The sequence below is a fragment of the Bactrocera tryoni genome, chromosome 1, assembly GCF_016617805.1.
Source record: "Bactrocera tryoni isolate S06 chromosome 1, CSIRO_BtryS06_freeze2, whole genome shotgun sequence".
Taxonomy (NCBI): Eukaryota; Metazoa; Arthropoda; class Insecta; order Diptera; family Tephritidae; genus Bactrocera; species Bactrocera tryoni.
The window spans coordinates 11068138-11082477 of record NC_052499.1 but is presented as its reverse complement, the minus strand read 5'-3'; the positions used below and the strand labels follow the sequence as shown (position 1 = coordinate 11082477).

General features: G+C 36.5%; 1 protein-coding gene across 1 annotated transcript in view; it reads left to right on the top strand.

The window, feature by feature from the left end:
• LOC120771243 (maternal protein pumilio) overlaps nt 1–14075 on the top strand; it is a 436886-nt gene extending 422811 nt beyond the window's left edge. Inside the window, exons 8-10 of the mRNA XM_040099163.1 lie at nt 11330–12568; nt 12636–12804; nt 12948–14075. Coding sequence (XP_039955097.1) covers nt 11330–12568; nt 12636–12804; nt 12948–13452 — 1913 coding nt within the window. The 3' untranslated portion in view covers nt 13453–14075. The remainder of the gene's footprint in view (nt 1–11329; nt 12569–12635; nt 12805–12947) is intronic.
• The last annotated feature ends 265 nt before the right edge of the window (nt 14076–14340 follow it).

Below are 14340 nucleotides of genomic sequence, written 5' to 3'. Positions count from 1 at the left end.
AACAAGAGTGATAAAACAGCATATAAACAACAACAGCAAATTTGTATTATTTTAGTTATAACATTAACGCTAAAAACGAAAATTAAATTTAGTTTTAAGTTCACTTTATAATTTTTGCTCTCTTTTATACCCTGAAGGGGCAGAAGGAAGCGTATGTATATAAATGTATGATCAGCGTACGCGTGTTAGTCACTCAGTTTTTTCAGTTTTTGAGATATCGTTCTGAAAATTTGCACACGTCCCTTTCTCCCAAAGAAACTGCTTATTTGTCGAAACCACTGATGTCGAACCACTGTAACATATAGCTGCCATACAAACTGAACAATCAAACGAGATATCTTCATGAAATTTAGCACAGATCATTTTCCCAGACATCGCTACAATATCTCAAGAAATTTTTGTGATCGGACCACTATGACATAGAGCTGCCGTACAAACTGCGTAATCTGATTCCAGTCATTGTATGAAAAACTTTTTTTATTTCAAAACATATCTTTACGAAATTTGGCAGGAATTACTTTCTAAAGCAAAACTACAATATCTGAAGAAATTTTCCAGATCGGATCACTATAGCATATAGCTGCCATACAAATTATTTAACCTGAATCCAATCCTTGTATAAAAAACTTTTTTATTTGCAAACATTTCTACACGAAATTTAGCATAGACTATTTTCTAGCACAAAGCTACAGTATCTGCAGAAATTTTTCAGATCGGATCGCTATAGCATATAGCTGCCATACAAATTATTTAACTTGAATCCAGTCCTTGTATAAAAACTTTTTTATTTGCCAACATTTCTTCACGAAATTTTGAATGAATTATTTTCTAGAACAAAGCTATAATATTTGCAGAAATTTTTGAGATCGGATCACTATAGCATATAGCTGCCATACAATTTAACAACGCAAAATGTTTTATTTGTGAATGTTCAACATTTTTCTTGTTTTTCTTGTTTTTGTTGTTTTTCGTTTGTGTTTTGTGTGCATTTTTTTGTTAGTATGTATTTCAGTATACAAAAATTAATACACGGACATTTCTACTTCACGTAAATTAATCTAGAAAACTTCTGAAAACGAACAAAATAATTTGATTGATTTCAGACTAAGTTTCTTTACGTTGTTTAAATAAGAATAAAATATAATATTAAAATCTTGTCATCTGCTACTGATAATCCAAAATTATATAGTAATAATAATTTCTTTATACTATGAGCTTTTTGTAATTGCCGTTAACATGAATATACAGAACTGAAGTTTCCACATACATATTGCCGTGCTCTCAAGTCACATACATAGTTGGAAAACCAACAGCCAATCGACACTGATGTATTCTTTCTATAATATATCGACACTTCATACGCAATAAATGTTGGAGGAATATGCAATAAATGCACGAATAAAAAGGTAAAAATTAAAGCGAATTAATTAATGAGGTTTAATGCGCTTTTGGTCAGAAATTCCAACTTCAAGTATTTACGCGGACATATTTGTGAACTGTAATTTTATTTAACTTCGCTGAGTATAACGATGAAAACTGAAATCCGAGTGATCTGCTGCGTTTTCAATACTCGCATGTGTTTTTTTTTCGTTATTTTTCAAGCGAAATATATGTGCATATATTTATGTATGTATGTATATGTGTGCATGGATATACAAATTGTATTGACTGTATATACTATATATATACTACCCTTGCAGACGCAACATTGTTGCATCAACTGCTTTGAGTGAAGGCTTGCACAATTGCATAATTAATCACGCAGGCTTCACTGAAAAGTAGAAAATTAACAGTTAATAAGGCATGTCTACGAGGATAGTGCGATAAGTATCTACTTGTTATGTTTCATCTCTTGGAAGAAATTTCGTTAATATTCGTTCTTTATTGGATGCTGCTAAAACTTTGCATTCTTGCGCAATACTCAACTTATAATGAGCGCGAAGTTTTGTTGCTTAATAATGCTAGAATTGAATAATAAATGTTAAAAATATCTCACACTCATAAAGCACATTGTGTGCACTTAGGAGTTTTCTGATCACAAAAGAAGAAATGCATATGGTATAATCACCTCTAATTAGCTTGATTCTTCAAGTTCCTTGGAACTGATTTGAAAAGCTTTTACTGAGCAGCTTGATTCTTCAAGTTCTTTGGAACTGATTTCAAAAGCTTTTTCTGTTCTTTAGAACTGACACACATTCCTTTTACGGAGCTGATTAACAAGTTAAACTCGCATTGAATAAACGTTAACGTGGTTGTTGTAAGTTATGTATGAATTTATGAGCATGTATGTTGAGTACAAGAAAAAACTTAAACTGTAATACCCTTCACAAATACCAAGGTTACCATAAAAGAACTTCATTTTGATCAGTAAGTTTGTATGGCAGCTATATGTTATATTGATTCGATCTGAACAATTTCTTCAAATATTGTAAAGATACTTTACACAATTATGCATGCCAAATTTCGTGATGATATCTCAACAAATAAAAAAGTTTTTCATACAAGGATATGATTTTCATCAGTTAATTTGTATGGGAGCTATATGTTATTGTAGACCGATCTGAGCATTTTCTTCAGATATTGTAAAAATACCTTGGACAATAATGGATGCCAAATTTCGTGATGATATCTCAACAAATAGAAAAGTTGTTCATACAAGGATATGTCTTTGGTTAGTCAATTTGTATGGCAGCTATATGTTATATTGGTGCCATCTGGACAATTTCTTCAAATTTTGTAAAGAATCTTTGGTCAATACGGCACGTCAAATTTCGTAACGATATCTCAACAAATAAAAAAGTTTTTCATACAACAACATGATTTTCATCGGTCAGTTTGTATGGCAGCTATGTGCTATAGTAGTCCGATCTGCACAATTTCTTCATATATTATAGAGATACTTTGGACAATACTGCATGCCAAATTTCGTGATGATATCTCATCAAATTCAGGGTATAAAAGTTTGCATCATTTGTTGATATTGCAGTCAGCAAATACTCAACAATAAGTAAGCGGAGAATTTACACTACACACTCACATGCTCTCATATATACATATAAACTGTATGTGTTATTAATATTATAAAAAGATTTTCACGAAGTAAAAAACGAATAACAGCCGCCTTTAATCGTAACGGGCAATTGGGTTTCAACGCACCTGCAGGCATGCGCATATAATACACTGCCATGATATAATAATGTAAAAATAATAAGCTCAACGTGGCCAAAACGTGACTTTTGATACATACACGCACACACACACACACACACAGTTTTCATCCGCTAGAATGATAGCAGCATCAACGTGATACATTGTTTGTTTGTTAATAAATCCATTGGCGGCTGTAAATTGAAAAGAAGGAAGAATTAAAATTATAAAGTATTCACTCAATCACTACACACAAGCAATAATATATACATACATACATATATGCGCGCATGTTTTCATATCCACACATGCATCCAAACGCATCACGTTATGATATTTGGTAATTTTTTGTGAAATCCGCCATATGATGGATACCACCAAGCATTGATTACACATTTGCTCTGTATGCTCTGTTTGGTAAAACAAAATATATTTTCGCGTATAATTACAGCAAGAAAAAATGAAAAATGGCTATGCTTGAAAAAGCCGTTATACATTTGATATCCATGCGGAATAAATCAGTGCGTTGTGCATGCCAATATTTGGCTTTTAATTGGATTGGGGGCAACACGCATGCGATCACCCACACATAGATACGCTGACAAGTGGGCGCAAAAGCCGAAGTAAAAATGTGCATATACATACGTACATTTTGTGCATAAAAATTTGTGCTACAGCGATTTGTTTTTTTTTTTTCTTTTTTTACTTATTGGTTTCCGCTTTGCTACGATTTCACAATTAATGCTTTAAAAATGCCGATATTAAAACTCATAAACCACAAAGCTATAAGCTTTTCAACGCTGCCAATCGCTAGGCCTTGCTTACATATTGAGGACAACCTTTAAAAAAATCACTTTCAATTTATTTGTGCAGCAAATTTTCTTGCATTTTTACTTCAGTTTTAGATGCGCTTGAATAGAACTTGGCGCAAAAAACGCATCTGAATTAATTGTGGCCATGAAATTTGCACGAATTTAGGTAAATTGTTCGTTTTCTATTTTTACCACACGTTCAGAGAAGTGAAATCTTAGTAATTAAATGCTTAACATTAGAAACTGCTGAAATCGAAGCCCTTGTATAGAAAACTTTTTTATTTGACAAGATATTTTCACAAAATTTGGCATGGATTATTTTTCAAAGCAAGACTTTAAACTCCGAAGAATTTGTTTAGATTTAGATACTATAACATATAGCTGTCATACAAACTGAACGATCAAAAGCAAGTACTTGTATGGAAAACTTTTTCATTTGATAAGATATCTTTACAAGATTTGGCTTGGATTATTTTTTGAAGCAAGGCTTTAAACTCAGAAGAATTTGTTTAGATAGGACTACTATAACATATAGCTGCCATACAAACTGATCGATCAAAAGCAAGTACTTGTATGGAAAACTTTTTCATTTGATAAGATATCTTTACAAGATTTGGCTTGGATTATTGTTCAATAAAACGCTTTAAGCTCCGAAGAATTTGTTTAGGTAGGACTACTATTACATAAACTGGCTGATTAAAATCGTGTTTATGCCACAAGAAATGCACATGTGCAAGTATTATAGCTCCGATGCAGGCGAAGTAACAAATTTTTGTAGCTTTTATTTATTATAACTGTATTGTACAATTAAAAAACCTTATACATTTAATGCAAAACCTTCTTTTAATTGGATAGCAGTAGAACAATCGACCGACCTCTATTGATTAACAAAAGCTGACAAAGGCACACATTAAAACAATACAAACAGCTAAACACTCACACTAAACATATTTACAATATATCACATTTGAATGTGTGTGTGTATGTGCAAATACATGTGGCACACAAATAGCTGCACAAGGACATGCGCCACAAAAGGCTCATCAATTGTGGACTTTTGTGTACTTAGTATCGTGTCAAATGTAGCCCCTTTTATACCTGAGTTGTTGTTGTAGTTGCAACTCATTTGTTGTGTGGTGTCCCCAGTTGTTTGTGCTATTATTTAAATCAACTTGTTGTTGCATAGCATGGGCACACACCTGCAAGCACCACACCGCCACACACCTAGCAGGGGAGGGGGCGTATACGTGACATTTCAATATTGCATCGATTTTCCATCTACAAACCGCCCGCCGCTACTGCCATTACTTGACAATGAGCCACGCTCACACACATGTCCCTTGAAGTACATATAGTATATGAGCAAATGTAATTGCTGCTTGTTACAAAAATAACAAAAACAATGTAGATGTATGTGTGGAAGGTAAACAGCACGTAGCAATCTCTTTTAAAATGTTGTTGTTGTCGCTCCCAGTGTTGCACAGGCGACAATGCACAGCAAATGAGGATGTTGAACAAAGTCTATATGATACCTTCGTATATTTGTATGCATGTATGTATGTGTGTGAAATGCAAACAATGGCGTTAACAAACTCGCATACAAACATTTTTATACCTCTAGATGCGCCTCCATACATAGGTGCAAAAACGACACGCATATGTTCGTGTAACTGTATGTGCAGGTTATTAACTGTGTACAAAGTGCTTTTTCGACAATGGCTTATGACTTGTTGTCCAAAAGCTTGCTGCTTGTTTGTCAGCTTGTCCGTTTGTCTCTGTTGTTCTAATGACTGTGTAGCTGTAGCTGTCTTTTTGTTGTTTTTGTTGATGTGTAGGCACTTGCATCCTTGCGGTGCTGCTGCTATTAGTTGGCAATGCCACATAACCTTCTCATCGAGTTTGTACCTTCTTGTCGGTTATATTCCTTCGGTTGAAAAATGCTGTCGGGTCCTTTTTGTTGCACACACACATGGATATATATATGATAACTATTAAATGTTTGTGTGAGTGTGTGTGAAAAGCTGAGGTAACATTTTGACACCTACTTAACTGTATTAAACGGCATAACCTTGACATGACAACGTCACAGCAGCAACATTTTTGTCGTTATCTCACTCAACTTTATGCTCATTGGTGGCACTTTGATGCAAATGCATGAAAATGTGTGTATAAAACTTCCTACAATTCAAATACTAACCAAAAGGAAAAGTCGGAGACGCTAGAACACATATACATATATAATTCATCAGCATGACGCGCTGAGTCGATTTTGCCATCCCGTCTATATATATGTATATAAATGAAATAATCCCTTAATGTCTGAGATATCGACCAGAAATTTTTCACACGTCCTTTTCTCACCAAGACGCTGCTCATTTGTAGCTACCGCTGTTATCAGACCACGATAACATATAGCTGTCATATAAACTGAACGTTCGGATTCAAGTACTTGTATGGAAAACTTTGTCATTTGACGAGATATCTTCACGAAATTTGGTATGGTTTAGTGTTTAAGGCATTTATGCAATATTCGAAGAAATTGTTCAGATCGGACCACTATAACATGTAGCTGCCATACAAATTGACTGATCAAAATCATATCCTTATATGAAAATCGTTTCGATTTGTTGAGATATCATCACGAAATTTGGCATGCATTATTGTGCAAAGTATATTTATAATATCTGAAGAAATAGTTCAGATCGCACCACTGTAGCTTATAGCTCCCATACAAATTGACTGATCAAAATCATATCCTTGTATGAAATACTATTCTATTTGTTGAGATATCATCACGAAATTTGGCATGCATTATTGTGCAAAGTATCTCTATAATATCTAAATAAGTTGTTCAGATCGGAGTACTATAGCATATAGCTGCCATACAAACTAACTGATCAAAATCAAGATAAAGATCTTCTTATACTATATAAAAAATGCAGCTGTGTAGGGTATTATAGTATGTATAGTATTTTTCTTGTTTTTATTTTATTCATAATCATAATCATTACAATAAAGGTATGCTTTTTTTTCAAATTATCTCTAATTCTTATACATAATATTATGAATAGTCCACAATACCAATTTTTTTGTCTTTCTGAGAGAATATATGCGTTGTTTACACATTGTCTGCAATTGGCAATAGCTTACTTATAATTTAGTATATTTTCGAACACAAAAAAAAAATAAATTCTTCTACAGCGTATACCCGTGTATGCCATTGCTATTTACCGTCACGACCATCGTCTACCTCCAATAACCCTATTTCTCTGGTTTTATGCGTGTACAGTTGTTCATCTGTTAATATTTGCTTTGCGCATTCCTTGTTGCGCTAACACACAGCTACTTCGGCTGCAACACATTGCTAGATAATGCAGCACATGAGCGGTTGGCTACTGCTCTTGTCACGCCTGCAACGCATAGGCCAACATTCACTTGACTTATTTTCTTACTCACATGCAATTTTCCTCATTTTTTTTTTTTGTTTTTGCAATTCACAACTGCAATTGCATCCAAAGCTGCTACCAACACACCGCACAACAGCAATGATACCCGAAGTTACATGGACAATTACCATAACAGCAACAAGCAATTGCAACTCCCAAGCATTGCAATGTAAATACCAGAACGTGCGTCTTATAGTTATTTAAACATATGTCTGGCATCCTCATAGCAGCCTGTTGCCTGCCATCTGCTCCATCTGCTGCTTGTGCTGCACTTCTATGCGCACATAACTATTCCCCTGCTACATCCATGCCTACCCGTTAAGGGTGACGGGTGAAGAGTGCACTGTGCATATGCATATGCCTGCGCACTTGGCTCTAATTGTTCTGACACAAGCGACACTTTGAGCTTCTACAACCTTCACCTTCTCTCATCTACCTTTAGACTTTAACTATATATAGTACATACTCGTATATATGCTCCGTTAGCCTATTCGACTACACTTGCTTGTTTATGTTGAGGAGTATAGTCTCAGCCTCTCGCTACACTCACGCTACCGAAAGTGCGCATATCGCAAATTGCATGAATAATTCCCTTTAAATGCATTCATGCGACGTGACACTCAATCTACTGCCTTGATGGGTAGTATTTGCTCCTCCTGCACAGCGTAAACTTTATGATTTGTCGTCAGTTGACATCATAAAATGCAGCACTGCATACATAAATACGCGCATTTCTATAAAAAGGCCTATATATTGGGTAGTCGAAAAAGTCTTTTCGTATTCCTAATCAAATTTTTACTTATTTTTTATATTTATAGTAATAAATAAACAAATATGTATAATTTTGGTCAACAACTTTTTGCCATTTTTCCGCCAGAGACATTATTCCATCAGTGTAAATAGAAATCTCCAGAAGGGAAGCGAACCAACCATTGTTATATTACACGAAGCGAAGTACACGAAGTGGCTGGCGTGGTATTCTTCCACCTTTTTTTACAAAAATTTCAAAATATAGCGAATTTCTTTATTATTTTCACTCATTTTTGAACAGCTGTAACTTTTTTTCAACTTCCCCGAATTTAATTTTTTTTTTTTTCGTTAAATGAAGCCTAAAATCTCACCTTTCCAACGCTATATGACTGTATGACACAATGTGATTGGTAGCACTGGAGATATACGACTGTAACGACATCCACTAACAAAATACGAAAAGGCTTTTTCGACTACTATATATATGGTATATTAGGGTGACAAGCTACAACCTTGAAACATTTATATTCGAGCACCAAGAACTTTTTTTATATAAATCACTTTACATTTATACGCAGTTAAAGTTGTGCATAAATATGCCTACATAGAGGCTGGTGACTGAGCATTCATACAGTACACCGTGTCGTATGAGCAATACAGCATCTCTAAGGCTCTTGTACGAATGCACAGTACATTTGATGCATACTAAGTTTAACGGCGTATAACTTTTAAAAGAGTATTTTTAAGGAAAAAATCAATAAGAGCTTTTTTGTAGAGCGGAAATATTTGTATTAAAAAATGGCTTTTCCGCAGTCGTGTAGTTAAAAAATTGATTGTAAAATTTAAAAAAAAAAACATATTCAATATTGAGGAAAAGTAAAATTTTCCATTCACAATTTAAAATGAAAATAAAGTGTTTGGTTTCATTGGAGCTGGTTTTTACAGCAAAAACTGAAGTTTCAGGTTTGTATGCAAACCAGTTCAACTTGGAAATAATGAACACCCTAACGCATATGTATAAAAAATATATAAATCCCCTCTTTGATCACCTTATTTTTCACTGCAGAGAGAGCTAGTGTCTGTCTGTTATTGACAGCTTGCGTTACGCTCTCATAAACGCGCTAAATCGATTGCTTAATTAAGCATTGGCGCTTTAGAAGTGCACAACGTTGTAGTTTTTTTTTTACAGTTATTATTTTAATATATTACTAGTGACTTATGAGATGTCTGTCAATGAGCTGGAAGATTATAAAAAAAATAAAAAATAAAAATAAAAAATATAAAAAAAAGCTGAAGCATGCAAAAAATAATTTCCTATGATTGGATTTTTTTTTTTAATTATTGGTTCTGAAAGTAAATGTCTTCAATTATGTGGATATCATTTCTCATTCTCTATCATTCATACGCGGATATGCCTTCCATTTGAAATATCACATTATTCTATGTAGTTTCATGCTCTTTAATGTTTATAAGCTAAATTCATTACAAGTCCAGCATAAATATTTTATAAGTGTTATTAATTTATACACTAACTCAAATAAGTTTTATACATATGTATGTATGTATGTATATATTTATACAATCTGCTGCTATCTACATATGTGCCTGAGCAGCTGCTTGAGAATTTGCCACAAACGAGTGAATGCTGACATACTTATAAACATAAATTAATCTTATGTTATATGTATATAGCATGTAGATATTTCAGTAATTTTCATGTTCAAATTTCCATCTGAGTTCTTTGAGCGAAACCGCAGTGTTAGCTTAAATATGTATGTGTGTATAATAAATTATCCACTTATGTCTAATAATATCCGCTCCGAAGTACACAATAAAGCGTTTCGAATAAATATATTATTAGTTATCGGCTTTCCGGTCTAATAGTTTGACATTCTCGTTTGTCTATGCATGTATGTATGTGTGTGTATAAATTTATAAGTGCACGTTGATGCATCCTTTGAGATTTAATTTATGGGAATATGCTGGTTGGCTGGTCGTTGATTGCCATTGCAGGTTTTAATATTGAAATAATTTCCTACCAACATAAAGCAGGAAAAACAATTTTTGAAAGCAAGAGAAATCATTGAAACGAAAGACGAAATGACAGAAAAAAAGGAAAAATAATTTACGGCCGATCCGAGGTCAGAAAGAGTATGGGAGGGAGCGTGGTTGAATTTGTAAGTGATAAAAACGCTTTATCTCGATGCTTACGCCTATGCAACAGCGCCTACCACCAACGTCTGCTGTAGCCGCCAGTCTTTGGAGCTTTGGCATTGGCGCTTCGCATTCGTGTGTCATATAGCAGAATGCAAGGTGTAAAGACTCATCCTTGGCACCCTTCACTGCCAATAACGTCAGGTCAGCTGTGGAAAAACTGGAGTCAATATGGGATTTTAGACTTTTCTTCATTAATATCGCTGTTCTTACCTTTTTGATTACGCTCGGGGTGTATGTTATGTAGTATTGAGCCTTTAGCCCAGCGACCGCGTTACCCGATGCAATCCATGGTTCCTGGACTAAAGCCACGTCGTAGCCGCCCTTCTCTAAATTGAGAAGAAGCTCGGAAAAGGCGATCTTACTGTTGTGGAAGTTCATTTGGTGTACTCTCAGGTATTGGTTTTGGACCATCAGAATACTGACTGAGTTCTTTCCTTTACCTCCTGTAGGACAAGTGAAGTCGCCATGATTTCTTCTATGCCGAGATACTTTTCCACTTCACCCTTCTCCAACTTGTTTTTGTTGGCGTGCGCGGGGTGGCGCTTCTTAAGGCCAACGCACCACGCCATCTTCCCGAAACGCGCGTGCAGAATATCCTCTGCCGCCTTATTGCTCTGGAGGATGTAGCTTTGGCTTCCATCTTCTTTGACCGATTTAACACCATCCATCATATCTAGTCGGCACGTCCGGAGTCTGCCTAGGCACCGATGGAATATAAAAAATCTTACTACTTTTTGCACACTGTGGTATCTATTATAACAATAAACTTTTTTGGTTTTCGGATTTTAAATAATTTTAAGCTGAATCTTGCTCACCGCCATACATACATATATACATATATAATATTAATGTACAAACACTAAGGTTAGCTTAAAATTTACTGTACATATACTATTTACATATAACAAATTTGCTCATTGTTTTCTTCATTTCCTTCCTTTTCTTTCATACGCGCAGGACTCGCCTTGAACACCAACTCGCTGACCGGTCGCCGCGATTCGTTTGATCGCAATACATCCGCCTTCAGCCCATCGGCAGTTGATTACAATAACAGCAGCACCAGCACACTACAAGCCGCTGCTGCTGCAGCCGCCGCTGCCGCCGCCGCACGCGGCAAATGGCCCGCCGCTGTGACCAACAGTTATGGTACATTGGGCGCCACCGCCTCGGCTAGTCCGATCGGCACGGCCATTACACCACCACCGCCGCAATCATGCCTTGTTACAAATCGTGCACCTGGCGCCGAAACCAAATATCGCCAGCAAATGGCAGTTGGTGCTGTTGGCCTGCCACCATCCGCCGTTGCACAACAAGTCGCCGCTGCGGCTAGTAGTATGTTCAGTTCAAGTAGTTCACTCTTCTCAAAACTGGCTATGCCGGGTGGTCCTGCTGCTGCCGCAGCTGCAGCCGCCGCCGCTGCTTCCTCACGTCATGCAGCTGCTACTGCCGCTGGCCTCAGTGCATCTGCAGCTGTTGCTGCTGCAGCCGCCGCCGCTGCCGCTGCAGTAGCTGGCCCACTGCAACCGGGACGTTCACGTCTACTCGAAGACTTCCGTAATCAACGCTATCCAAATTTGCAGTTACGCGATTTGGCTAATCACATTGTCGAGTTCTCACAGGATCAGCATGGTTCACGCTTTATACAACAGAAATTGGAACGCGCCACAGCTGCAGAGAAACAATTGGTGTTCAGCGAGATATTAGGTTCAGCTTTTAGCTTGATGACCGACGTTTTTGGTAACTATGTCATACAGAAGTTCTTCGAGTTCGGCACACCAGAACAGAAGAATACATTGGGTATGCAAGTGAAGGGGCATGTTTTGCAACTAGCTTTGCAAATGTATGGTTGTCGTGTCATACAAAAGGCGCTGGAGAGCATCTCCGCCGAGCAGCAGCAAGAGATTGTGCGCGAATTGGATGGCAATGTTTTGAAATGTGTCAAGGACCAAAATGGTAATCATGTGGTACAAAAATGTATCGAATGCGTTGATCCATCGGCGCTGCAGTTCGTCATAAATGCATTCAAGGGACAAATATACACACTAAGCACACATCCATATGGCTGTCGTGTCATACAACGCATATTGGAGCATTGTACTGCCGAGCAGACGCAGCCAATACTCGATGAATTGCATGAGCACACCGAGCAGCTGATACAGGATCAATATGGCAACTATGTTATACAACATGTGTTGGGTGAGTATGGTGTTGTAGCAAAGAGATTTATCAAAGATTTATGTTGGTTGTGTTTTTTCCATTGTAGAACACGGCAAACCCGAGGACAAGTCAATACTGATCGCCAGCGTGCGTGGAAAGGTTTTGGTATTGTCGCAGCATAAATTCGCCTCGAATGTTGTGGAGAAGTGTGTTACACATGCCACACGCGGTGAGCGCACCGGACTTATCGATGAAGTGTGCACATTCAATGACAAGTAAGACACGAAATTCACTTTAACATCAGTAATGATATTGTCACTACGTTACAGTTTAATTGTCAAATTGTTAAAAACAATTAATATGTTTGTTTTTATGTCATATTTTCTTATGCTAAAACATTTGCTTTCCCCCCCTCTAGTGCTTTGCACGTCATGATGAAGGATCAGTATGCCAACTATGTGGTACAGAAAATGATCGATGTCTCGGAGCCGACACAACTTAAGAAACTCATGAATAAGATACGCCCACATATGGCCGCATTACGCAAGTACACCTATGGCAAGCACATCAATGCCAAGCTGGAAAAGTATTTCATGAAGACAGCCAATCCGATAACAACAACAGCCGCAAGCTCGTCAATCGTCGCTACCAGCATCGCACCCTTAACAACATCGGCTTGCAGCACAGCGTCTGGCCTAACCATTACCACGCCCACAAGCAGCGTGACTACCGGCCTCACAGTCGGCACACCCATAATGATACAAGAGAATGGCATTAATGTCACACCGGTGGGTCAGACATCGCCAGCAGCATCATCATGCACCGTCTCGACTAACAGCAGCAGCGCTACCTCTGTGGTGACTGCCGTCAATAGCGGCCTGGGACCCATTGGTCCACCCACCGCTAACGGTGTAGCGTTGTAAAGCGCGCTTTGTATGTTAAATAAAGCAATGTACTGAATGCTTGCTGTACAAGTGTAGCGGAATTTCGAAAGAAATATGTTGGAGCGTCATGCTGAAGGCACACAGTTTTATTAGTTTATAGCAATAAGTAGCAGCATTATAGAGCATAAAGCAGAAATTTATTATAATTTGAATGTGTAACTTAGTTTTAAGATATGCTGTGTTTTTCGCGATTTTATTTAGATTTTAAATTTTTCAAAAACCACACACACACACGCTCTTTAGAGTGCAACAAAGCAGAAGCGAAATGAAAAAGTATTTCGTATTGAAAAATAACAGTTTAAACGGTCGGTAATTGCAAAAAAACCAGTAAGATTAAACACAAGAATCTCGTTGAGTAAAAAAAGAGTAAAAAAGAGCATTGCGTTAGCTATGCAGCTCGTATTTTTATAATATATTGAAAGCTTAAAACGTTTCGTAAGTGTGAAAAGCATAACTAAGGCCAAATAAACATAAAGCTATATATATATAGCGCTCGATTTAAGAGGCGTACATAAACGCTATCAAAAGGCAACAAAATCGTTAAGCTAAATGCTAAATAAAACTTGATTTGTAAACATTTAAACACGCGCGAAAAAATAAAAGAAAAAGTGTACTAGCACACATGCAAAAATATTTTATGAAAAACTGAAAAATTTGAAGTTTTATAAAAAGAAAATTTAATTAAAGGCTTATAAAAAGAAAAGCGTTCGTTTAAGAATTTCGTTGCACACAAACTTTCTTAAATGCAACGGCGCATCTAACGGTTATAACTATGTGAAAAAGAAAACAAAGAATGAAATCATACGAAGAGAACACACACACAATTGAATCATAAAAACATAAAAAGTAAAAGGCGTAAATAATACA